A 27,009-nucleotide genomic window follows, 5' to 3' on the forward strand; every position below is an offset into this window, starting at 1 on the left:
TTGTGGCGGAAAACGGTTTTGATCAACGTTATTATAAAGTTAAACAAATACGCAGAGTTTATGCCACCATCGCACAAATGTGATCTTTCATTATGCTGACATGTGCAGCATTGAAAAGTCACGGAGGCTCTAAGGGACAGTGGCAGTTTGGCTGAGGCCATGTGGGAGACTCTCATCCCCACTTGACTGAACTTTTTAGACTGTACATGAAGTTTGCAACTTCTGTCCCCACTCTACCACGATCAGTTTTTGAGGACCTGCTGCAGCCAGATTATGTACGTGCCAAATTACTTCCATTCACTTGAAGTGATGGATTTAACTGTAACACCATGCAATGTTGGAAATGTTCTTTTATACAAATACTGTAGATGCAAATAAAATGCATTGCTGTAAAATAAGGAGTAAAAGTAGAAGTAACATTAAGTTGAAGTACTTTATGAAGTTCTAGTAATTAGCAGATCAATCAATTGTATATACATGTTAATAGAAATACAATTTGCAGTTGCTCACTTTGACCCACAGAGGGCATTAAACGCTCGTCAGTGTCAAAACACAAGCTTCAGACTATGGGATCAACTTTCCTCTTTCCAGAAGAACACTGTTCATTCTCATGACTCCGCCTTTAATAGAAGCAGTGTTATTTAAAAGTTATTATTGGCTATTCCTTGATAACAAACAAAGCCAATATACCAATAGGTATGCAAAGCAGACCTTAATTAAACAATTCAAACATCACATTTGCTATTATTTCTAACTACGTCACCTAAAATTAACTCATATTACTATTGTATTGATAGACATTAATAGTCCTATCAATGTACTAATTTTAGCCTTTTATGGATGCAGTTCTGCACTGGAAGCCATTCAACCCTTATTAACTGTACACACAGACCGTGGAGGACACAGCAACAGATTAATGATCCCTGCAATTCTTTTTTTAATTTATTGGTTTATTATATTTGTACCATCATCAATGATTCAAATACGACTATGAGGCAGTAACAATTTCTACATTATTACAACAAAAAGAATACAGAGTAGAAGCCTCTAGCGAAATCCAGAAACGTACTAATGACTAATTGTTTCTGAAGATTTGCGTCTGATTCCTGTGTTTTGGTCACAAAGGTCTAATCACTGGACTGGTATTAAGGTTGCGTGTCTGCATGTTGCTGGTGTCCAACAGGTTTTCAGAGCAGAAAATGAAAACAATCAAATCAAACTCACAACAACTCAACAGTCATTAATGCTGATTTTGTTGTTTATGTGCACTTTGTAAAAAATACACATTCTATTAACGTCTGATGTCATTTTTTTCCAACCATTTCACTTTAGTTACATATTTAAGTATGGATTTTTAATAATGTTTTTTATCCAGTATTTATCTCTTAAGATATGTTTTGTCTTGTAGAAGGGAGACTTGGCCAAAACAGCAATGTAAGACAGGTGTCACATAGTTAGATAGAAACATGCAGTTCATTTACAACCATCATAGAAACTGTTTGTTTGCTATCATTTCTACCATGACACTGGAATGAACTGCTCCACCAGGTTTGACTGGTCTGTGGAGAGGATAATTGTTATGGGCTAACGTGCATACTGACATATGGACACAGACAACCATTCACACCTATCAGCAACTTAGAGTTCCCAATTAACTTTACTCCAAAAAAACAAAACCACAACGTACAGTCACCAGAAGAACACGCAAACTCCACAAAGATAGGCTCAACTGGTGGATTCAAACAGTCAGACAGTGCTAACTAACATATTTACACCTGTGCCAATGTAAACATGTGCCATTCATCCATGATGGACCATAAATGTCAATGCACATCCAGTCAGAGTTCACAGCAATGCTGCAGTGACACCTATTACATCAGTTTATTATGCTACAGATTTTCCTGCACACAGCAGAGGCTCCATTTTCTCAGGGCATCATTTCCTCCATCAGCTCCTCTGGGGAACATACAGAAGCAGATCAGTGTTTGTCAGCTCTGCTGCACAGACTTGCTCACATCTTTTTCACCTATACGCCCACCTACTGATGAATGGACCTGGTCTTAATGGCTGTTCCATTTAATACATCAGTTTCCAGTTAATGAGATGAGGAAGGATCATCCTTGTCACGGGGACACTTTAGTGAATTCAATTTTAGCAGTAACAACACAAGCGCAGTGTTTTATGTTGTTATTGTTCCTGCTTGGAGGTTTACTTTATTTTTAGATTGGTGTTAGCTTGTCCCGAGGAACAAACTCTCTCTTGTCTCTCTTGATTTTTGTTGCTGAAAATGTGACAAACACAGATGATACTAATGGTGAAACCCCAGATGAACCACCAGCAGTAGAGTGCCATGAGATAGATTGATAATAGATTTGCGATGGGACTTTTAAGAAAGCAATTGGCAGATGCTTTGATGATAACATTTAAAAAAAATCCACATCATATAAAATCTGCATGGGGGACGCACACAAATCAAAACCTCAGAATCTCTCTGACATTCACAAACAATAATGCAGATGTTGTAATGTTTTTCTCTACAGATGTTGCCTCTTCCTCCTCCTCATTCCATGTTGTACATTCTTTTCTTGAATTTTGCAAAAACATTTTTCCTGCCCAAGAGTGTCTTCTTGCCAAGTTTCAGACCTGCCAAAAGTCTGACAGATGTTTTCCAGTCCTGCAAGAATTTTCTCAGCCACAAAAATCAAACATTTAAATAGCTGACAACTGTAAAAAAGACCACAACTCTACAAAATAATAATACATTTGTGGCTAAAATATGCACAAGAACATCAATAGTGCATAAGTTGCTCTGGTCTGTGTGTTTGTGTCTGCACAGAGGAAGATTAAATGTGTCAGCCTGGTTTTCAGAACACAAGGTTTCCATCAGTTACAAGACATGCATTCATTCATGTTGATGAAAAGATTAATCAAACATTTTAACTCTTGCTTTGATCATATTTGTCAAGTCCTGATTATATTGAAAAAGCTCTTAATTCCTAGAGTTTCACACATTCTCCTCACATTGGTCAGTGGTGGAGTTCGGACAATCCAGGGTTCTTTGATTGACATTTCCTAGAGTTGAACAGAACATTTATTGAAGTGACACGAATAAAGATAAACAGATGACCTGTGATGATAATGTGACCTTTCAGCTGCTCTAAGTTATGGATGTGTTTGTCAGTCGTCTGACTAACACACACACACACACACACACACACACACACACACACACACACACACACACACACACACACACACTTTACAAGGCTTGTTTAGCATCACTGGTCAGGTATTTGGGTCTGTTGTCTTGTGTTTATACACTGGCTGTCACACACTCTAATATTTTGTAGGACCGCTTTTATCTTTGATTACAGTACGCATTCACTGTGGCATCATTTTAATAATCTTCTGCAATGTCTCAACATTAATTTTTGTCCAGAGCTGCATTAATTTTTCGCCAAGATCCTGTATTGATGATGGGAGAGTCGGACCGCTGCACAAAGTCTTCTCCAGCACATCCCAAAGATCCTCAGTGGGGTTAAGGTCTGGACTCTGTGTTGGCCAATCCATGTGTGAAAATGATGTGTCATGCTCCCTGAACCACTCTTTCACAATTTGAGCCTGATTAATCCTGGCATTGACATGTTGGAATTTGCCCCTGACATCAGGGAAGAATAAATCCACTGATGGAACCTGGTCCTTCAGTATATTCAGATAGTCAGCTGACCTCACAAGGTTTCTGAACCTAGACCTGACCAACTAGAGCAACCCCAGATCATAACACTGCCCCCACAGACTTGTACAATAGGCACTAGGCATGATGGGTACGTCACTTCAGCCTCCTCCCTTCTTATTAATCTGGACTCATCAGACCACATGATCTTCTTCCACTGCTCTAGAGTCCAATCTTTATGCTCTCTAGAAAATTAAAGCCTTTTTTTCCGATTAGCCTCACTGTCTAGTGGTTTTCTTAAGGCTGCACAGCTGTTTAGTCATAATCCCTTGAATCCTCTTTGTATAGTGTGCGTGAAAATGCTTTTACTTTCATTATTAAACATAGACGCGAGTCCACTGTTGTTTTTCTATGATTTGATTTCCGAAAACGTTTAAGTGTTTACTGATCACGATCGTTCAAGTTTTTTTTCCGACCACATTTCTTCCTTGAAGATGATGCTTACCCACTATTCTTCCAGTTTTTAATAATGTGTTGGACAGTTCTTAACCCAATTTTAGTAGTTTCAGCAATCTCCCAACAGATTAACATCTTTTCCACAACCACAGGATGTGTTGTCTGACATGTTTTTTTAAGAAATGAGAAGCTACTCACTGCATCAGTTAGGGTTAAATATTTTGTTGCCAGCTGTAACATAATAATCCATGCAGTAATGATCCAATGGGAGGATCTTACCTAGTTGTTTAGTTAAATCCAGGTGGTTACTTTTTTTGGGACGGGCAGTGTATTAAAGAAGACAGTGGCTGTCATCAGGGGAGACTCCCTAGGGGAAAGTCCAAGTTCAGTCTTTGCCACAGCTGTCACAGGTTCACCTAAATGGCTCCGTGAGTCAACAAACACACGGGGCACACACAGCATCCACAGCAGATGCTGTTATCTTCAAGGTCCAGGTTTTTAGGCTGATGACAAAACAAATTGTAGTCAGAGCTCTAGAGTCTCCAGCTGCTCAATTTAGATCACCTTCCATACAAGGCAAGGCAAGGCAACTTTATTTACATAGCAAATTTTAAACAGCTGCAATTCAAAGTGCTTTAGGCAGGTTTTACAGGCGGATCTTTATGATATAAACGACCTGTAAAACAATACCTATGACTAAGTCCTAAATTGTATGTCTTTATGCATACAACAGTTTCTGACTTGTAGGGGATGTTATGAGCCTGTGTGCTATGACATATCCTAACAGCTTGCACACTCCAAACACATGTATTTTGGCTGAACAGTGTTGTTTTATTTACAGTACTGCTTGTCGGATCTACGTCAAACTCCAATGTAGCATCCACCTGTATCTTTGTGGAGCTTTAAAAAGGCACCAAAAGGCTCTCTGTCACATACTTTTGGTTGCTTTAATTGTTCCTGACATACTGCAGCACATCCTGCTGTGCCTCTTCTTCCACTTCAGTATTATTAGGAAGAGTTTCAGTATAATATTTCTACATGACATGAGGTGGTATTAAGCATCCTGTTGACCCAGAGAAACAGAGAGTGCAGTGTTATCAGAAGGGCAGAAAATGCCTACATGTTCTTTGTGTGTGTGTGTGTGTGTGTGTGTGTGTGTGTGTGTGGTGATATACTGAGTGGGAGCTTGCATATCTTGGGTTTTGGTTATTGAAGCATTTAAATACATTATTGAAATGGACAGCAGCATCCTGCCTCTACCCTGGGCAGAGAGAGGAAAAGACACAGCGAGTTGGAGAAAGGGCACAACACTCAGTTTTAATTAACCACACAGCACAACCCACGCCTCCTTCTTCTCCTTATGATCTTTTCAAAGCTCCTTGCTCGTCTGCATGCAGATATCTGCAGCCAAAACACACTGCAAACTGCAGGAGAAACTGTTCATGTTTCCTGACTTTTATTGTGAATTCCAAAAACAACACACAGGTTTGTTTCAGGTTGAGCTTCACAGAGTTATGGAACATTTTAATAACAGTAATTATTGACTTACTGATTATCAAGTAAGGTCTAAATGTCAGTACAATTTATTAGCCTCTAAACCCCCTGTCTGATGCACAGTTCAAGATAAATGAATAAAGTTTTGAACAGCAGGAATGTATGCTTGTATTAATGTTAGTTACTGTGACAAATTGTGGTATAAGTTTATATTTAGTGTATATACTGTAGGAAGAACTACACATATTTAGTCCCTATAATCCTTATATCTTGTAGTAGGTTCACACACACAAACATGCTGTTTTGTTTTATCATTTGCCCTTGATCAGTTAATTAAAAATAGATTCCTGGAAGAACATAAAGCCTCTGAACCTACATTACTCCAGCTGTACTGCAGCTATTAAGAATGTTAAAGACCTTCACAATAATTAACCTCACTGCTGCTTTTGTCTACTTATTATACACATTTCTCTGAGTGTTGGGGGTGTGTGAGGCAGAGGAGTGAGCAGTGGTGAAGGAGAAAGAACACAAACATTTTTTGGCAGTGTTTTACTGAAGATTAGTGAAGTTTAGTGCACATTTATTATGTATCATATATGCTGCACGTTATTGATGTGTTAGAACCTGCAAAGGCTCTACTGTACACATAATTAGGTTTTATTTTGGGAAAGGTTCTTATCAAGTGACAATGATCATGAATAATAATTAAGAATAATAATTTATAAACACTTCAGTTTCATCTTGTCAGTGTTATCTAATAACTTTAGTTACAGTGTTGAACTTAAATTGAGCAAAGGGTGTAGCCCTTACAGGTCAGACTTAATCCTAAGAGTGTTATTAGCAGTCACGTCATCAGTAAACACCACTGACCAGGTCCTATTGGCAGCCACACACGTCCATGCCAGAACACTGCCACCAGTTTAACAGGTGACGTAGCACAGTATGCAAGCTGTTCCTTGCCTTCTCCATACTTTAGTCTTCCCATACTTTGGATTTTTTGTCTTATCTAGGCATTCAGTTCTTGTTGTGAATAATAACAATAATTGATATTTTATAAATCCTCACTGGGGAAATTCTTGTCGATAGGCAGCTACATTTGAGACGCCAAGGGTTCAGTGTTCAGTGTCTACGTCCAGGGACACGTGGCCAGGAATACTGGGTACTGGGAAACAAACCTACCAACTGAGCCATCACTCCCTGAGTGTAGACTTTAACCATGACATGGCTACCTCCTCCTTGACTGCCATATTTGAAATCCGCTGTGGTTGTGTAAACATGCAAAATTACAGAACGTGTGGCACTGTTCAAACACTTCTATTTAGTTAACCCCATCCTTTTGTATTTACAATAATGTTTTAGGCAACTAGTCAAAGAAAACCACTGTTTGTTTTAACAGTTCAGAAGCTGAGGATCAGCTGTTTAACACAAAACAAACAAACAAAAAACATCTACAGTTCACTCGGGACCACTTTTTTTTACATCCATCAAGAAAAGTGCTCAAATTCCTTTCTTTACTGCTGTTTATTTTACTGTAAAATACAATTGAAATGCTCACCCCTTGTTTCATTGACTTTATAGAGTCAACAAACATTTTTTGTGTGTCCATAAAATCAGACCTGGTCAGTTTCCTGGTGTCTGATTTATGTCTTCACACAGAGGACTGAATCTTGATGAAAGGATGTGTCCCACGCTCAATATTACCTTCCACTTAAAATGAATCAGACTGATTTCCTGGAAGTGATACTGAGCCCAGAACACAACTGTTGCATTGCATGAACATGAACGTGTGATAAAAACTGCCCAAAACAAATAAATCAGTATCCAGTCTTACACGTCCAATGTCATATATCTAAGGTGAAGCAACTTCATGAGGGATTGAGATTTTTTTTAAGTGATATCCTTGTGCTGTTCTTTAACATTTTGAATCACTCAGAGATGCATAGGTTTACTTATTTACTGCTTGTGCTTTAAAAGATAATTGATTTGCTAGTTTCACAATAGAAAGATCAAAATAACATAAATGCCTTAGCTTATAAAAAACAAAACATCACATTTGCACAACCTTAGCTGCATCAGGGCTCCCAACACTGCCTTTTGCATGAGAATAAACCTTGTTAAAACTGGTCCATATACAATAAATCATACATTTAATGATTCTTTTTTAATATGTTACAAAGTTGAATTATAGTTATGGCAGCATGTGACACAACAGAGTGAATGGTCTTTTTTTTTTCTATAACGCAAAACAGAATAACACGATGGGAGCTTCATCAGGTTTATGCGGATGTTAAGTCCCTTTTGTTTAGTCGCTTAAGGTTGATGATGTATTGTATTTGTATATGTATATTTTTGTATATCGTGTGAATCTCTGTTCTAAAAACATGATTTTAGTTTGAATGCTGCAATAAAAAAGGAAAAGGATGGGGGGAGGTTAGACGATCTTTGCCTGAATACACAGGTTACAACACAGTACATGAACTTACGGGCTGTTGAAAACTGGGAAACAAAACACTAACATTAAGTGTTTTTAGAGGCTTGATTATTTTTGGCCAGCAAAGAAAACTCCTGGCATTTAATGAAATATTGAAGTATTTTTATGACACTGAGTCAATTTCATTCACTACTTATGAGATCACTAAAATGCAGTACTTGTTAGTGTTTAAGTTCACTTCCCGCTCTCCAGTTGTGTCCAGTCTATATGTTGTTTTCAGAGGCTGTGTAAATCAGGGTTAGGGGGGAACTCATGGAGACATGGGGATACATGTCTTCAGCACCAAATGTACAATGACCACACCATCTGAGAACCAACGTTCTTTTCCAACTCCCATGGCTTGTGGTTGAATCCCTAATAAGGATGTTAGTTCTTTAAAATAGGGCAGAATGTTTTCCACCAGATTTAAAATAATGACTTCCCAGAAATAAATATCTATTTGTCCCAGGAAAACAGGATCTCCCATAGTAACTGAAGCTTGATTTCACATAATTGTAAACAATAAAATGGAAAAAATGGTAAATCCTCAGACACCCATAAAGTTTCACTGTGTACACCAGACTTGGTTCAGTTGTGAAACTAGAGTCCAATAGTTGTGCTGTGTGCGGTCCAGATTTGCGCTACTGAACCAGGAAACAAACACATATGTGCAAGCTAATCTGCTGCCTGATATTGTCTAATACTCACAATGACCATGAGTTGCGCCCTTGCTATAATTCGAAGAATAATTCTTAGTAGTTCTGTGTAGAAACTGTAATACAGAAACTAAAAGGTAACTTTAAACGGGTCCTTATCGTACATTTGTTTTATTTTATGATTAATCATGTGGGTCCCGGTGTGGTTAGCAACCTCTTTGTCAAAGGTATTTTAAGACAAGTCAACAGTGTATAAAGTTTTAAATAAGTCAAGAACAAAGGATGTTACTCATTTTCCATATAAAACGCTAGTGCCACAAAATAAACAAATAAAAAGAAGAATCATTCATCATAAAATGGCTTTAAATTCAGTCAATTTCCCTCTGCATACTATTTCAGGTGGTTGGAACACAAAACACGAAAGTTTATTTTTCCAGTTATGCCCGTAGACTATCCTGTGATTGTGATCGGGAGAGATGATCAGTCTGCAAAGACTAAAATGAGTTTTGGCACAGGTATAAAATTGTATGAATAATGGATAAAATCTACTGTATCTGCATTAATGCCTAAATTATTTATACAAAGAGAGAATAAAGGGTGTCCAAGCCAGACTGACCTTAACTTAATCAACTTTTGCATCAGAATATCAAAGGCTTCAGAAAAATACATGCAGCCAAACATGCAGCCCTATGAAGAATCCAATTTTAACTACTTAAAATAAATCTTATTAATAAGAAGTTCTTTGCATGAATATTCATAATGGATAAATTACACATTCACATTTGGGATGGAGGTAGTTTGTTCTGTGATCACTTATTTTACGTAACTGCTCTACTACATTAATCAGAAGTGAAACAATAAACAAATGTGGCAGGTTTATTAACAAGCTTTACTGTAATTTTCTCCCTAAAGCACCAAATTTCCCAAGGACAGTTGTGTTGTGTTCTTTTTTCATTGTTTACCATCTGCAATACAAATAGGCAAGCTAACAAGAATACCCAAAATAAGCTTATTGACATGACTCTGTCTCAGTTGTTCACATGACCTTCGCCTTGCAGGTCACATACATCTATCAAGAGTCTCTCTTGGAGCCGCAGTGATAATGTGGCCAGAAATTAATGGAGCTAGTCACTCTTTTGGAATCATTTGAGATTAAATATGCCTGCTGCAGAGCTGCAGACGTTCTGTAACCAAAGTCAAAAGCTGCACAATGCATTAGCAGCTTTGTACATGGGACGGGACTATGATTTGTGCTGCAGTATTATTATTTATTCTTTTAGCAATACAGATAAATGAGAGGGAGAAATCAATGCCATCTCTGCGCAGGTACAAAAACACATCATTGAGGTTTGTTAGTTAATTAGACCAATTTGTTACCATGCAATTTAGCAAGGTTTGTATGTGTGATTATGTGCATGCACTATATTCAGTGTTTTATTCGATAACAATACATTATTGTGCATTTTCCTTTGATCGGGTACTGAGAAAAATGTTAGCCTTTCAAGGACAATTTTTCACAGAATCACCTTAGAGTCAAAAAACAGTTCTAGGGTAATGTGCTCTTTTCTCTGTTTGATAATAATACTGGTTCTTTCACTTGACATTGAGGTCGATGGAACAAAAGCTGCATGACCACAAACACCAAGGTAACCAGAAGCTGCAGAAGGCACGGAGTGTGTTTCTACCCCCACACCCTGCCACAAAAACAGGTTGTCAGTAAACAGACCTGGAATAAGGGCTGAAAAAGAAACCACGGTATCTGTTCTGGAGTTTAGAGAAATGAAGGAAGACATAAATGAAGAGCAGTGAGAAACAGAGAAACATGATGAGAGGGGGTGGTGAAGATAATTAGCTAAATTTGATGACATACAGATTTCATTTCTACTGAAGCATTAAACGGATGGTGTGATAACTAACTGCACTCTGTACTGCACAACATGTCTCAAAAAATGGACAGTTGGCCCCGAGGCATACAGAGAATTTACTCCAGCTGCTTGGGGCCCCTTGGCCACGAGGGAATCCTCAGCAAAGCAAATAGTGCATGCAAGCCAGTGCTCATTTTTTGCCTTCTGAACATTCCTAAGCTTTACATATGGTACAAAAATGTGATTACAGCCCAGTGATGGATTGCAATGTATGTGACCTGCTGCTAAAGGAACCTTATGGTTATACATTGTCCTTGTCCCATAGTGAAATTATATTACAGTGATAATGTTAGCTGAGGGGAAAAGGCTGGCAACTTGCCCTGTATGTAGTTCCCTATTCAGTTAGCTTTAATGACTATTACTTTGTATGTTTGAACAGATGAGTGTTTGAGCTGAGTCATGCAGGATAGGAAAGCTGTAAGAGGGAACTTGACCCAACGTACAATACACTGATTTGCACAAGTCCTAATTTATCCCAGTCTCTACACAAGAGGTAGCGAGTGATGAATTATCATGACCCATATAGAACCACAATAACATTCATGAAAAATATGTCAGGTTGAAATATTTCCTTTTAAGGAGGTTTTTATGGTTGTGTGAAGTAAGGCGCTGACAGGTGTAATTTGTTCCACTTGTTTCGTGTGCATCCAGAGCTGATGAAACACACCTTTCTGCTGAATTTTCATGAGGTACATTTTTCTAGTGCTGTAAAGTAGAGTGGCAGGTGAAAAGAAGCAACAGGAGTCAGATAGATTGCATAAAATGAATAAGATTAAAAATTCCCCTTTATTAAAATGCAGTGCAGACAAGGAGTGTAACCAGCAGATGGGCAGTGGTTAGTAACAGGTGAGCAGGCAGGAAAACCAAGTAAACAAGGACAAAGAAGGAGGCAATATTTGCGTCGGACTTTGTCCAAAACTGTGCAGGAGGTTAAAAAGCAGGCGGGTGCAAAAAAAAAAAGTCTGGAATGCTACGGCTGAGATGGCACAACAAATTGGCAGAGTGCAAATAGAAGTGAAGCATTATACTGTATGTGTTGTGGGTAAATGAGCAGGTGGGAGTGGGAGAATCAGACAAGAAGGCTGTGGTACGGCGGGGCAGGTGGGATAGTTTAAGTTCAAAAAGAGAAACTGGAAAGTGAAGGATGTCCATCAGTGCAAAATGTATCCAAAGCCTACGTCTTATGGGGAAAGTTTCAATAAAGCAGAAACTGTAGATTGAATTAATCGTTTTACTCATTATTTAGATGATAATGTTGGTGAATATAGAATGAAAAGTAAACTTTAAAAAAGTTTTTCAATCTTTAAAGTTGTATAAGCGTCTTAATACAAGGTTGGTATACTTTATGCAAACCAGCTTAATTGTCCATCTAGCCCATGCAGGGCTGCTGGAGCCAGTTACAGCTGTCTTACAGCTGGTTGATGAGGTGGGGTACACCCTGTACAGGCTGCTATTCTATCATAGGACAGTTTGTGTAACGTAGGCTTTGATCGTCAGTTTAAACAAAAGCGTTCTTCAGATTTTCAATCTAAAAACAGGATGAAGTACAAAATAAAACACCAAGGTGACCCCCTGTCTGTCTGACTTCACTGGAAATGGAAACAAAATCCACAGGCTGTGTTCTGTGAGGAAATGCATTCTCACTTCAATCTTACTTAATCTAAGGTTGCACCTGTCTAATTTAGTTAGATCAAGTGGGTACATTTGTTCTGAAAGTTTTGTGTAGGTTTACTGTGCTCTTACCTAGGACATGCTAATACCAGGATGTATTTCTCCTCTGCATCTTGGCAAGGAAACTGACTGTCTGTGTGTACTTTTCATTTGACTTAAACTCCTAAAACTTTGGTAAAACATAAGATTAAGAACTTTGCTGAGAAACAAGAGTGTGGATGTATCACATCACGCTTTCAACACGCATTTGACGTTGTATTAAGAGGTAGATTAAGAAGAATCCTTTAAACAATCTGCATTCCACACAGTGCTTCACTACTGTTGCATTTATTAAAGTAACAGTGAAAGCAATTCACTAGATCTAAATACAAACATTCAAAACCCCATCGCCACTAACACCAAATAAAAAGTCAGCACACAGAGAAACCTTGGACCTTGGTAAACTTTACTCATACAAGCTTTTTAGATTTTTATGTAAGTGTTTTATTTCTGTGGCAAGCTTTGTTCTACAGCGTTGTTAACACATAATACATCAAAATCTGTTAGAGTTGCCTGCCCTGGGAAACAGGGATACTTCTTGTTCCATGTGTTTACCGTAAAACTATCTTAAACTTCATTTACAAAAATCCGAAAAAACAAAAAACACACTTGGTTTATGTTGAGCGACATTAACATTCAAATAAAAAGCTGCCACTTTTCTTTCTCTACTGGAAAAAAAAATATCAGGTGCTTCAGCCTGAAGCATAAACCTGCCATAATATTGATGAATCACAGTGCCAATAAACCTCAACTGTATGTTCATGGGGATAGACGTGCACACAAGAGACCTTTATTTTATCTAGGCACATTCCAGCTGCCCTACATGGTACTGTGCAGGATTAATGCAGGGCGAACAAGTATAACGAAGTCAATACTAATAAAAATTATATTTTACTGAAACTGATCTCATTTTGTTATATGTATATGATGGAATTCGAGGCTCCATAGTCAATATATATATATTTTGTAATTCACAGTGTTAAGAACACAAAAAAATCCCTTGTTTAGTGTAAGTAATCCATGTCTCCACATGTCCATTGCTCTGGGTAGCGTTTGAATAAGCTCAGACTCACTATAAACATTGATCACATGGTCAAATTACAAAGTTGGAGATGCTACACTGTTGTCCAGCATTGTTGGTATCACACATCACAACTTAAAGTCTATCGAAACCGACAAGCCAAAAGAAATTTAGTAGTGTCAAACAAATATCAAACATCTTTAATTTAACCCAAAAAGCAGTTATCACTTTAGTGATAGAAGTCGAAAATACTGCAAATGATCAAATTAAAGATAGTTACAGATGGTGTGAATATGTCTGTTGAGAAAATCATAGACCAGGGTGGCCTGTATTATCATAGCATGTTCACTTAATACACCACTATTTAGTAAATTTATTACAGAAGTGATTCTGTCACTTAATTGCTCACAGAGATCACTTTCATTTTTCTCAGGTATGATCCTTTACAGCTTACCTGGGTATAAAGTGAAAACAGAGGCTGAATAACCTGTCTCCATAATTAACAAAATCCTCCCAACAGCAACAACACACACTATCTCTTTGGTGAGTCCAACTAAACCAAACATTAAAACAACCACTGGATATTTATCAGGATATTATCTGCAGGAGTGATTTTTCTTTGGAAAGGAGTATTACTCAAATTCAAACTTAACTGCAATTTGTTCTTTATCTTGGCTAAACACTCAAGAATGTTTTAATTGCTGAGGTTTAGCAGCGCTGGTCGCCAGATTTTGTTACTGGTGGACAGACCCAGACTTGTTCTTTCCTGTTTCCAGTCTTCATGCTACGCTAACCTTGTAGCTTTTAATTTAACGGCGGCAGTAATGGTACCAAACTTCTCATCTAATTCGCTGTTGAAGCATCAGTAATCATGTTTCTCAAAAGACTGATACATTAATATAGCTCAGTCAACTTAATTCATTTGGACTTAAGCTAGATGTACTGTAACGACTAGTTTCTGTGCAGCAGTCTCTTAGTGATGTGATGTCCGTTACACTGAATTTATCAAGGCAGAAGATAAACATATAAGAATTGTTAAGTATTCATTTATAGAAACAGCAGCAAATATAACAAATACAGATAAGAAAACAGTTATTTTTACTAAAATAAGGTTGAATATAAAACAGTAAAAACAAAAATGCCTCTCTAGTATACACCTGTTCACAATAAAAGCTATTTGAAAATGTACAGCATTTAAATGTATCCTACATCACAACACAAACAAATGCTTTGTACAATGCAGTCGATCTGGTAACAGAACAAATATATACAGAGCAACAACAACAAATCAAAAACAAAAAAAGTTTTGTGATGAATTCTGTATTCTCTTTTATGTTACTCCTCTGGTCATCTGCAGAAATGTTCCAGTCAGTGCGAGAGCATCAGCAATAAAGACAGGAAATACTAATCAATATAAGGTCCAGGGGTAAATGACCCAAGTTCGTTGTTGTAATGCATCAGTATATAGTGTACATATGATCAATAGCTATTGTCTGTTTTTGAGGAGAAAGGGTCGGTCTCAAGGCTCCCGATAACCTCCATTTGAAGACACTGAAAACAAGGACACAATATAGACAAAATAAGAAACAGTATCATCGACAAATATAACAATTAAGCTGTTGGGATTAAATAACGTGGTCTCAGTCAGGTTTGATCAAAGCCTGGATCTGGATCCCAACAATATTGCATTTTGAATTGTAGTTTACCTTGGGTGCTGTCTGTCTGTCTCCCACGTGGTCTGTAGTGCCAACACAATTTGGTTTGTGGAAGCAGAGCACCTTCTGGAAGCTCTGCTTGAAGTTGTCAGAGAGGAAGCCGTAGAGAAATGGGTTGGCGCAGGAGTTGACGTAGGTGAGAATGACCGAGAAAAAGTAGACTGTGGCAGTGTTCTCAGGGATGGTGTGAACCAGGTTGACGATGTTGGTGACGTAGAAGGGCAGCCAACAAATCACAAAAAACAACACGATGATCACCACCATGCGTGTCACCTTACGCTCTGACCTCCGCCGCTTAGTCCGGCCTGCACGCACACTCGCTGACCTCACCTGTGATGTGACATGGTAGATTGAATTATGAGAGCAAAACGTCACAGTAAAATTCAAATATTGAGTCAGACATCAATAAAAAAACAGAGGTATATTTTATGTTCGGTTACCTTGATGACAATGAGCAGGTAGCACACACAGATGACAAAGAGAGGACCAAAGAAGCCCAGGATGGATGTGTAGAGGATGAAGACAAGAGACCACAACTTATGTGGTTCAGGCCAGGTGATGTTGCACGTGTTAAAGCTCTCCTGTACATGTGAGTAGATGGTGATTGGCAGCACAATCAGTAAAGACACCACCCACACCACGCAATTAAAAATCTTAGCCACTTTAGGCTTCCGACACTTGGCACTGCGAACGGGATAAACCACAGCAAGGAAACGATCAATGCTCATCGCTGTCAGGCAAAAGGTGGAGGTAAACTGGCTCAAGGCATCAGTAGTCATGCACACCTTGCAGAAGAAATCCCCGTATGGCCAGTAGGAAAGTGTACTGTTAGTGCCTATGAAGGGAATTCCCAGGATGTACAGTTCATCTGCTAAGGCTAAATTGAGGATGTACAGATTAGTTACTGTCTTCATCTTGGCGTAGCGGATCACCACATAGATAACTAGTGTGTTTCCCAGAAAACCCACAATGAAGACGATGGTGTAGATGACCGCGGTGACCACGCTGACGGGCATTTGTTCAGGAATGTCTGAGAAATTGTAGGTGCTGTAGCCGGGCTGAGAAGCTGAGAAGTTGACGCTCTCAGGTACTGATGTCCTATTGTAGTCGTCCATGTTGAAGGAGGGAGCGCTGAATTCCATGACAGTATCAAATAGCTTGTGACAGAAAAGACAAAAACAAATATATAAATGATTATATGGAACATGTGCAACAGCTTGTGGTAAAAACCTCTGGTTCTCTGAATTTCTGCTTCAGAGAATTCATGTAACGGCTACCTTTAGCACCGTACACATTTACAACAACAAATAGGCACGATGCCTATACTTAGTAAGAGAGCAGAAAGACTTTCCATTGAATTGTCCAGGCAAGTAGCCAACAAGCCCTTTCTCTTAATGGGAATCCCACTTTAGAAGAAGACACCATTAGTTAGGCAAGGTTCAAGTATTGTCACTGTTATTGGATTAGATACAAAACAAAGTCATGCAGCCAAATGGCAAGTAGCCCAAACCCTTAAGGACTTTAAGTGCTGAAGTGACAAATCTACAAAATGCTTAGTGGGTTTTTGACCAAAAACCTTGCATTTACAAATGGAAATTAAGATACATTTAAGTAGTGACTTGTGCATTTGTCTAATCATGTACAGTGGCAAGAAAAAGTATGTGAATCCTTGGAATTATTAACTGTTTGACCCCCCTTTGGCAGCAGGAATTTTAGTTCTTGCAGAACTGCTTTAGCTCTGTCATATTCTTTTGACGTCTCATGTGTGGCTCTCTTCAAGTCCTTCCATAGCATCTATATTGGGTTGACGTCTGGGCTCTGACTTGGCCACTCCAAAATTCGGATTTGTTTTTCTGAAGCCATTCAGTTGTGTGTTTTTGGGTCATTGTCCTGTTGCATCACTCAACTTCTACAGAGTTTCAGCTGTTGTACAGACATTTTCACATTATCCTAAATAATTGGGAATTCATCTCCCCCTCAATCACTGCAAGCTGGCCAGGCCATAATGCAGCAAAGCAGGCCCATAATGTTTTCTCCACCATACTTTGGGTTAGAATGATGTTTTCATGATTATATGCAGAGACCCATTTATGCCAAATGTATTGCTGTGGGTTCTTTCCAAATAGTTTAATATAGCTTCACTAGTCCACAAAACATTTTACAAATACTTCTGTGGAGTGTAAATGTGCTATTTGTCAAACTTTAGGTGTGCAGCAATGTTCTTTTTAAAAAGCAGCAGCTTCCTTCTTGGTGTCATATACACCATGCTAATTCAATGTTTTACCTACAGTAGAATCATGAACACAGATGTTAGCCAGTTCCAATGATGCCTTCAAATCTTTGCCTGTCACTCTGGGTTGTTTCTTTACCTCATTGATGAGTGTTTGTTGTGCCCTCGGCATCATTTTGACTGGCCGCCCACTTCTTGGTAGAGTAGCCACATTTCCAAATTGTCTCTGTTTGTATATTGTTTGTCTAACTGTAGACTGGTGAATTTCTAAAGTCTTTGACATCACTTTGTAACCCTCAAAATAATTTTTGATTTTTAATTTTATAGAGGTCATTATTCCAAGGGTTCACTTTGTTTTATGGTTGTTCTCAATAAAGACATAAAAGAATTGTTATTATTTTAGGCACATTACATTTGCTAATACTCTTGACTTAGATGAAGATCATTTTATTTTATGACAAATTAACACAGAAAACCATGAAATTCTAAAAGGTTCACATACTTTTTCTTGCCACTGCCAAGTAAAGCAAATCTTAGCAACAACAAACAAACAAAAAGGTTATCGTCAGTCCTGGATCTTTTTGCTTATATTTAACTTTCCCCAATATTTTGGCTGCACTTGATTTGTCTTTAATGGCCAGATTATCTGTTTGGTAAATGTCTGTATCTTAATGAGTTTGTATTTTTGCCTATCATTTATATTAAGTGTAAAAAGTTTATCATTATAATTGTTTACTTTAAAGACAGAACTATGGTGGTGTTTTCCGTCTGACTTGGTTTAAATATTATCTGTAGATTAAGTCCTGTTTTATATTTTTTGGGAACCTCATGGTTGGGTAAGTATTGAGTAAATAACATCAAGACTGTGTGGGGATGCCAAATAAACAAAAAAACAAACGATGCTTTGTGGCCCTCACAATCTAATAATGAATTAATACTATCACTGTGAGAGTGGCCTCTATATGTCCTCACCTGGTGCTGTGGGTGACCTTAAATAATAATATTTTTCTAACTGTCGTTTGTCAGACGTTGCAACCTGAGGCTGTAAAAATTGTTGCACAAATAAATGTCTTGCTGTGCAGATTCACTGAACCGAGCTCCAAAACAAAGCAGCCCGCAGCATGTTGTTGAGAAAACAAACACCAGAAACCCCTGTCCCCTTCAGGTTGCATCGAGCTTGACATTTCTGTCCACTAATATACAACAGCCATAGCCTACAGTCATAAGAGCAATTTAAAGAGTTCCCATGCCCTTCTCGTTAAATCTCAGTACATCAAACAGCACCAAGGCTCATAAAAGTTTTCCAAACCCACATATAATAAGTTTGCACGTCCGAAAATAAAGGACTTAAGTAAACTATAATAAAAAAATCATACCATGAACATCATTTTTCTTGGAAATGCCGTGACATTCGCAGGCGGAATGAACCTACCTGTGCGCTCTTGCGCGTCTTGAATCCTCTCCACTATCCGGACGCGCGATGCTCGTCTCCCGGGGTCTTCATATGAATTTTAGGAACCGTACACTTTCTCTGAGGTCACAAATCAGTTCTCTCGCTCTTTTCCCACGTCGCTTGAAAGAGAAACCATCCTAAAGTGGACATTTCATCTCTAGGCATTTTCTTGATCTCAGCGCGCTGAAATCTTCAAAGTCACTAACACAAAACTAATATTGTCTTTAGTGTTCCAGGATTTCCCACAGTCAAATTCTGTAGGAAATTCTGTGGATGAGGAAATAGGTTCCACAGCTGATGAGAAGTCATTCACAGGGTCATTTACAGAGTCGACGCACTGTGAGTATTTATGTGAAAACCTCACCCCCGCCTTTTTGGATGTGAAAGTCCCACCCATGGCGTTCAGAATCCACTCACAACTGCTGGTGTGAAATCCTACATTGTTGTCCTATTTTTCTGTCAGTGCAGTGCAGAAGCCACTTTACAGCTTGTATTTCAATCAGTCATAAAGTGATACTAAATTTTGTCCAACTGTGTGAAACAGACCGAGATATTAAATTAAAATGGAGTACTGCCCAGATCCAGCCTGGGGAATAAACAGCCTGATGGTGGCCTGGGGCACCTGAGATGAGAAATAGAGGTTGAAATAGAAAAGCAATAGCAGGGGGATAAGCTTGCTCACTGAGAGAGAGCGAGCGATTTGTTCATAATTAGCTTGGAAAGCTGCCTACTCTTACCTCATTAACTTCAAGTTGTTGCCATCCAGGTTGGTGCAGCAGCGACAACGACCTGGGACATATATAGAGACACTCACATATACAAAACAAAACCTTATGTCTATTTTTTGCTCGTTTAGGAAATAGGTAGGCCTATTTATATATGTGTGTGTGCGTGTGTGTGTGTGCAATCTGTGCACCAACATGCAGATATGTCTGTGTGTGCATGTACATGAACAGTGTGTAATTTGTTTCTACATTTTCAATCTAAATCCCCAAAGGGGGTTAAGAAGGGACAGTGAGAAGTGGATGACATCTTATACTTTATGGGCATCATTTAACCAAGCCTAACCCCCCCCAAATGGGCAGATTTATGAGACTTGTAAGCATGTAAGTAAACAGTGTCACACAGCTGTGTATGACAGGGACAGTGGTGTGCAGTGGTACTCAGGATGCAAATATAATGATATGGCTCACTTACACTGTGTTTACTCCAATGCAGGTAATGACAGATCCACTTTTCAAGGCTACAATGACTGTGTCAATACACACTGTTTGTAACTGCATCATATTTTCACTTCTTTGGCCAACAAACCCTTTCGTCTTTTACACTGGAAAAACAGTTAGTTAGTTAGTCTTAGTGAGCACTACTGCACATGTAAAAAATAGCTGATTAAGTCTTTTATGACTCCAGAGGGAGCTGTGTGAAGTCTGATAGAGAATTAGGATCTTCCAAGTAAATTACAGAACCACAGATGGATATTATGTTTATTAATCTTTAGCGTTTCCACCAACACTCAAGATGGTGAATTGTGCCTTAGATTCTCTTTATAAAATGTTGTCTTGTTTTCCCATTTTTATGTCGAGTGCTCCTTTAAATCCCCTTCTATCTTGCATTACTGATTTCATATTCCATTAGTCTGTTCACATTCTTATTACATTTTCTTTTCGTGATCTAATTTGCTCTTATAGATTAGCTTCATCTAAACTAATCTAAAGAATAAAGTACTCCACATGCTGACAACTCCATCAGCTGAATAAACACATGCAGTACTGCAGGAGTACACTTTCAGCTACTACAATAAAAGTGTATTATCTGCAGTTTTAGCCATTAATGAGGTCAATAAGCCGGTCAATAAGTGCGGTGAATTGCTTTCTTATAAACGACTCTGTTGTGTAAACTCTCTAATGCGAGACTTGTTTTGCTTAAATAAATGTGATCACCAGTGATCTACTGTAGTGTATGTACGGGTACTATATACAGCAGTGCATGCATGAGAGTATTTAGTGCATAGTTTCTATAGTAAAATCTTGGAAAATAGATGCTTTTACATGAACATTATTATTTTTATTATGGTTCATTTCAAATGTGTATCAGATCTAGGAATTTTTAAAAAGAATAAGACAGATGTTGGACTCTACAGGACTGCATTAAAAGAAAATATGACTTGTTCTTTCTCCTCCTCTCATGAGTCACTCTCAGTTTAAGCAGTTTGCACGCACCTCCTGCCTTTTAAAACCAAGATTTCGCTCTGTGGACACGCACACTGCGATCACATCAGGTGTGAATGGTGTCAATCACCTGGCATCAGTCATGACAAAAGGTTCACGGCTGGGGAAGTTGAGCAGTGTCAAGGTAACAGGATTGTGACTTATTGTGTCTGCATTGTATTTGTGCCTCTTAAGGGACGCTCAACCAAGCAAAATCAATACTCCAACTGATCACGAGGAGAAAACAGGAGCGTCTATGTGAGTGTATCTGTGTGAGAGGACCTGAGGGTTGACCTGAGGAGAAACAAAGGAAGAAAGAAATAAATGAAATGATGTCAAAAGTGGCGACTCTGTGGCTGACACTATGTGCTGAGGTCAGAAGATGAAACAATCTTAAAAGTATCCGTGGACAGAATATACAATCAATCAGTCTGTGACTGTACAGTACGTAGCCTCACCTCACAGTCGCCTGTGCACATCACTTCTGTCTACCTAACTCCGTGGGTAAGTTAGCTTTTATATGTTTGCTATCATTAACACCATTTTAATTAAATGTAGGTGTGTTGTGGCAGGTAAAACATGTGTCTAATGCAGCCAGCCCGCAAGTTTACTTATTTACTAAAGGCTGTTTAGTCTCTACATAAAAAAAAACAAAAAAAAAAAACAAAACAAAACACAAAGAGTGGCATTAGGAGAGTTGTGTCGATGCATTTTTGTTTGCGTTGTGTCTGAACCGGTAATGCAACACTTTATTGCTTCACAGACTGCAGATGGAGCTGTTGACTGTGGAGGTCTTTATATGCAAAAGAGGCAACATCTCTCTGCTACTGCCGTTAGCGTGCTACAGGATAATAACAATAACATCACAATTTTGTAATGCCATCTGCAGTTTCACCCTGTTCTATGAGGGAGGTGTCAAGAACTTCAGTGAGTGCAGTCGCTGATTTCAGCAGGTTTAATAACATGTTATTGCAGTCTCAAGTAAAATCTTTCTTAATTAGCATCTGAATGACTTGTGCACTGGTTTTTAAGGAACTTACTCGTATTAATACCAGCATGAGTTCATGTGGGGAGCCATACCATCTGTTGCAGGGGTTCGTGTTCTTCCTGTTGCTGAATATGGTTCTGGCTGTTGTGCAGAATGAATGTGACACTGATTAGATGATTCCCTGATGGTATGATGTGATGGACAGGAGTGTAAACATATGAACCTTTGCATAAAACAGCATTTTTAGTCAACACAAGCTATAACTAAGCCCCATTAATCTTCTGTGAGGGGGGAGTACAGCAGTACAGCTTGGTTTTTGACGATTTGATAGGATATTCCAGCTCAGACAGTGATAGAGCCTTTTCCACTCTATTCTGTTTTCCAGACCTTTTAGTATTTATCACACTTTAATTTTTGGCAGAACTCCTATTGAGCAAAACTGATAAATTGCATTGCATTTTATTGCAGCTATGAAACTAATAATTTCATGTAGATACTGTATATTGAGCAACTCCGTTGATTTTAGCCAGAGAGTTTCACCATCACATCTGGGATTCATTAGAGGCTTTGGGGGGTTTCATTTGTAACACTGTCAGAAATGCATTCTTTAGCTTTATAACGTATGAACCGTTTCTGCAAGTCCTTGGCACATCAGTTGCGCTTCTTCAGACCTAAAGTGATAAATTTATGAACACAGACCTGTATATTGTTACAGCTCAATAACTCGTCTCTGATTAAAAGCAGACATTCAGGACAAATTTGACTTAAAACAAAAGTGGTTAACAATATTCTCCCTGCTAAACAGAGAAATTATCTTAATATGGAAGCTATTAAAAAATCCAAAATGAAAATCTCTCAAACATCAAACACATTCTTAGGGGCTTTAAAAATCTTTGTTGAATTCCTGTGTAAGTGCATTTAACAGAATATTCATGCCTCTTTTTTCATTATGTTAAAAAATGGTTGTACATAATATTCCCACAAATATATACAAGGTACCTTTGTACTTTCCCTCCCCAAGGGGCAAATCACAGGAGTTAATTTGGGAAGACAGAAAGGCCATGTTTAGTTACGAAGTAAACCAATTTGACAATCTTAATTATAACGTGTGAAGATACTATTTCTAAGCAGTTCCTTGATGGATGAATCAAAATTTTCCAAAAAACACATAATTAAGCATTTAGGCAACATTCAGCTTTTATTAAGTGTCAGGCCCCTGGCTACAGAAAGGAAGTCTACACAACTACTAACTTCTACTTATAGTACTGTGCTTTTGTACTTGAACTAGCTGTGTCCTGCAGTACAAGAGCAATAAAGCACTCTTTATTTACATATTTTCAACATGTGGGGATATTTACTTTTATTTCCTAAACATGTACAGTGACTTTTTCAAAGGAATCATTTTAAAACGAGGTTTAGGATTAACTCATTCTACAGATTCAGCTAGAAGTGAAAAGTCTGCTTCTGTTTGTGTTGACTTGTGGACTAATTGTTAAAAAAATGCAAAAAAATGTCCAAGATTGTTCCACTTTTATTTTTATAAACTGACATCTGTGAAACGTTGCCATGCCTGATAGGTTTAGCAATAGTAACTAATGAAATTAGAGAAGGTTTGATTTGTTTATGACATAACATACAGTAGTATTGTTTTGATTGTATTGTATTCTACATGTCTACTATACATTTGTCATTGTTATTGCTGCACTAATAGATTTGAAACAAGCCTACTGACGATGCGATAAGGAACATGTCACGCAAGAGCTGATATACATGACACACATCTCACACACACATTAGCATTATTAGATCTAGCAGCTGGGTCATGCTGTGTGTACATGGATAACTGGGTTAGCTTGATTTGATTGTTGATAGTTTGACATGGGTCTGGGTTTTTCAGATTGAAGCTGGCTTGATGGAGGGCTGATGTCGCAGCAGAAAATCTTTGTACCTTGTTCATACTTTATTGAAACATGATCACTCACAAGTCTGTTGTTCAAATATGCAGTAACAGAAACCTGAAGTGACTTAAAATGAGTCAGAACGTCTTAGTATTAAGTTAAAAATCTAAATAAAAGTGTTGTGAATGTTGCTAAAAAGTAAATTCAATACATTTATTCTAGTTTCTCCTTTTCACCAAGAGTATTGAATACAATCATCCAATATTATTTTAATTGGATTGATAACATTAATGAACTGAACTTACTTTAAAAATAACTGGAAATAGCATAGAATGTGTTTTTTCTTGGTTTTACAGGTACTCAAAGTTGGATAAACAAGTCAATATAATCATAAAAGTAAAATAAATCCAGAGAAGAATTTAATGCACTTCAGTAAAAACTTGGCAAAACCATGTTCCGTTAATTACCATTATTTATTCAGTTGACCAAAGTTTCCTTTCTCTACTGATACTACAGTAGTTAATGATTATAATTGTCGGCCAGTGTTACCACTGACTTTCCATTAGTCACTGATAAAATAACACAGTGTGACGAGGATTGAGGAATGCAACTGATTTGATTAATATACAACTCCTCTTTGTAAAGTCAACACTTTGCATTGTTTTCTATGTTGCATATTAGCAACAATTTCAATTAATGGATGGACTATATATGAAATAATCTATTTCTCAATGTGTAAGGAATTTATAATGATAATAAAAACACACAAAGAAGTCACATTTACTTTTTAGTAGCTGCAAGTTTAGTAGTTGCATTTTTATGAACTACATGTTGTTTGTATTGTTGTTCTGACAAATATAGACTTGACTTTAATGTGATCTGTCAGTCTGACAGACTGACATGAGAAGAAAAGCAAAATTTCCTCGCTTCACTTACTCTATTTGACCTGAGTTCACTCACACAGATTGGTGTACCAGTTAGCACAATAGGTGTGGGATTAAAAGGGAGACTTGGGTGACGTCCTTTTAAATTTCCAATTGGTTCAAATAGGAAATAATTAATTGACGTCATACCTTTGAGCTGTCCAGTCCTGGCAGCCACATAAACAAGAAAGAAAAAAGGGGCTAAATAAGAAAATAGGAAGATATCACCTTGCAGCAAATCCAACAGCATAGTCAGCTGCTGGTTGTTGATTAAAGGATTTGCTTTTTCCCACACTTCCTTTCAAAGTCTGGAAAATCTCCCGCTGTCTCTTCCCTGTCTGTGTCTACCTCTGCCTCATCAATCTGTCTGTCCTTATTTTTTCCTCTTTCTCATTGCTCCCTTTCCTTCCATCTAGTCTCATCTGTCATCGGTTCCTCTGTTTGTTGGTCACCGTTAATGTGCTGAATTGACGTTGTTTGTGTAAATAAAGTATTAAAATGATTTCTTTGTCAGTGGTGATTTACTGATATGTTTCTTTATAGAGTGTAAGAAAGAAAATAAGTGTGTCAAAATATTCTGCAGCATTCACAAGTGGAAACATATAAATGTGAAAACACATGTAGTTTCACTTTCTGCATAATTTGACTATTGCTCAGTGTAATAAACTAAAGAAAGAGTCCGCATTGTTTGATCAGTCTTTGTTTCATGATCCAAAGTTCCAGCAGGTACTTTTTATGACAGTGATAACACAGTTTTAATCATTAACTAACTTGACATCTTTGCACATACCATAATAAAAATGCAACATTGAATGAAATATATAACATTTTTTAAAACATTTGATGAACACTGTTGACAAAATATTTATTGGCGTCTGCCTTTTTCAACACGTCTAAAACAACCATAAAGAAAAAGTTTACAGAATGGCTTTAGCTGAATTATAAAACAGAAATATTCTCTTCAATCTGAATCAAATCTAGAACGCATTTTGTTTTCAGTTCAGTTTTTGAAAAGCAGCAGCTTCACCGGTTGACAAAAAACACAAGGTATATAGAGTAGACACTGTCCAGGGTGTAAACTATAAAGTTGAGGATGGTCAAACAGGTGACCACTAACAGTTTATCCCAGCTACAGTAGTAACCACAGGTACTGGGTCTCTTTTTGTTCTTTAAGCTGTACAGTGGCCACATCACCATAGCTGTCATGTACATTACTGCTGCCAAAATGTTGTAGACAATTGCCACCTTGTCAAAGGAGAATGGAAAAAAAGAGGTGAGTTGTCCAATGGTGAGCAGGATTATGATGATGGCAAAGATGAAACACAAGGAGTAGACGGCCACACACCACTGGAGTTCTTTGGGGGAAACGTACTCGCCTCTCTCCAAGGATGTGAAGATGAGACAGGCGAGGAAGGTCTCCAGCAACTTCATTATGCCGGGCAACGTGGAGAGGAACCCGCTGGTCTGTCCACTAGGTCGAAGGCGTGCCAGGACCACCTCTCCCACATACACCCCGAAACAAACCCAAGAGACCACCGAAGCACCAATCTGGCGGTGACAGCTCTTGCAGGTGAAAAAGGTGGGGTAGATGATGGAGGTGGCCAGGTGCATGAGGCTCGCCAGTATGGCAAAGGCAGCAGTGAAGTCATCCCAGGCAAAAGGCACTTTGGTGCTGACAGTGGTGAACTCCAGGATGAGAATGAGAAGAGTGAAGAAGAAGCAGAAGCACCAGGTGAACATGCACCATACCCAGTAGGACGTGGGAGGATGGAGAGGATATCCTACTGCTGCCACCAGACTTAAACACATACAAGTGAGGACAGCTGCCATTATTCTCATGATGCCCACAGGCTGGGTGAGTGACCGAAAATCCACGTGGATCATGACTCGACTGGATGAGTCTCCCTGACCTCTAACAAGAACTGTTTCCAAACTCAGCCAATTCTAATCAAAGCATCCCACAGTACTGATTTCTAAACCAGATCCTGTTGAAGAAATCCATGTAGGAACAGGCCTGAGCGGGTGTGTTCTGTAAAACTGAAACTCAAAGTACGGTGGTGTGTGTTCACACAGCGCATCCTGGTCTTATCTGTTGAGTTTATGGCCACTGTTTCTCTTCACTGATTGGATGCTCATTGGGTGTTATCGTGTTTTATGTTGGTCACACCCTAAGGACATCACTCTTCTTCT

At 38.3% G+C, this 27,009-nt stretch overlaps 2 protein-coding genes across 2 annotated transcripts; both read right to left on the reverse strand.

Moving 5' to 3' along the window:
• Positions 1-12,769: 12,769 nt before the first annotated feature.
• On the reverse strand, positions 12,770-19,131 carry LOC113161326 (somatostatin receptor type 5-like). Its single transcript, XM_026358846.1, has 4 exons — positions 18,783-19,131; positions 15,561-16,277; positions 15,112-15,450; positions 12,770-14,956 (listed from the first exon to the last, which is right to left on the reverse strand). The coding sequence occupies exons 2-4, from the start codon at positions 16,260-16,262 to the stop codon at positions 14,885-14,887; spliced, it is 1,113 nt and encodes a 370-aa protein (XP_026214631.1). The 5' UTR covers positions 16,263-16,277; positions 18,783-19,131; the 3' UTR covers positions 12,770-14,884.
• Positions 19,132-25,842: 6,711 nt separating this feature from the next.
• On the reverse strand, positions 25,843-26,703 carry LOC113162504 (myeloid-associated differentiation marker-like). The gene has a single exon (XM_026360666.1). It carries the CDS (start codon positions 26,701-26,703, stop codon positions 25,843-25,845), a length of 861 nt encoding a protein of 286 aa, XP_026216451.1.
• Between the last annotated feature and the right edge of the window lie 306 nt (positions 26,704-27,009).

This window comes from Anabas testudineus, chromosome 8, assembly GCF_900324465.2.
Source record: "Anabas testudineus chromosome 8, fAnaTes1.2, whole genome shotgun sequence".
Classification (NCBI taxonomy): Eukaryota; Metazoa; Chordata; class Actinopteri; order Anabantiformes; family Anabantidae; genus Anabas; species Anabas testudineus.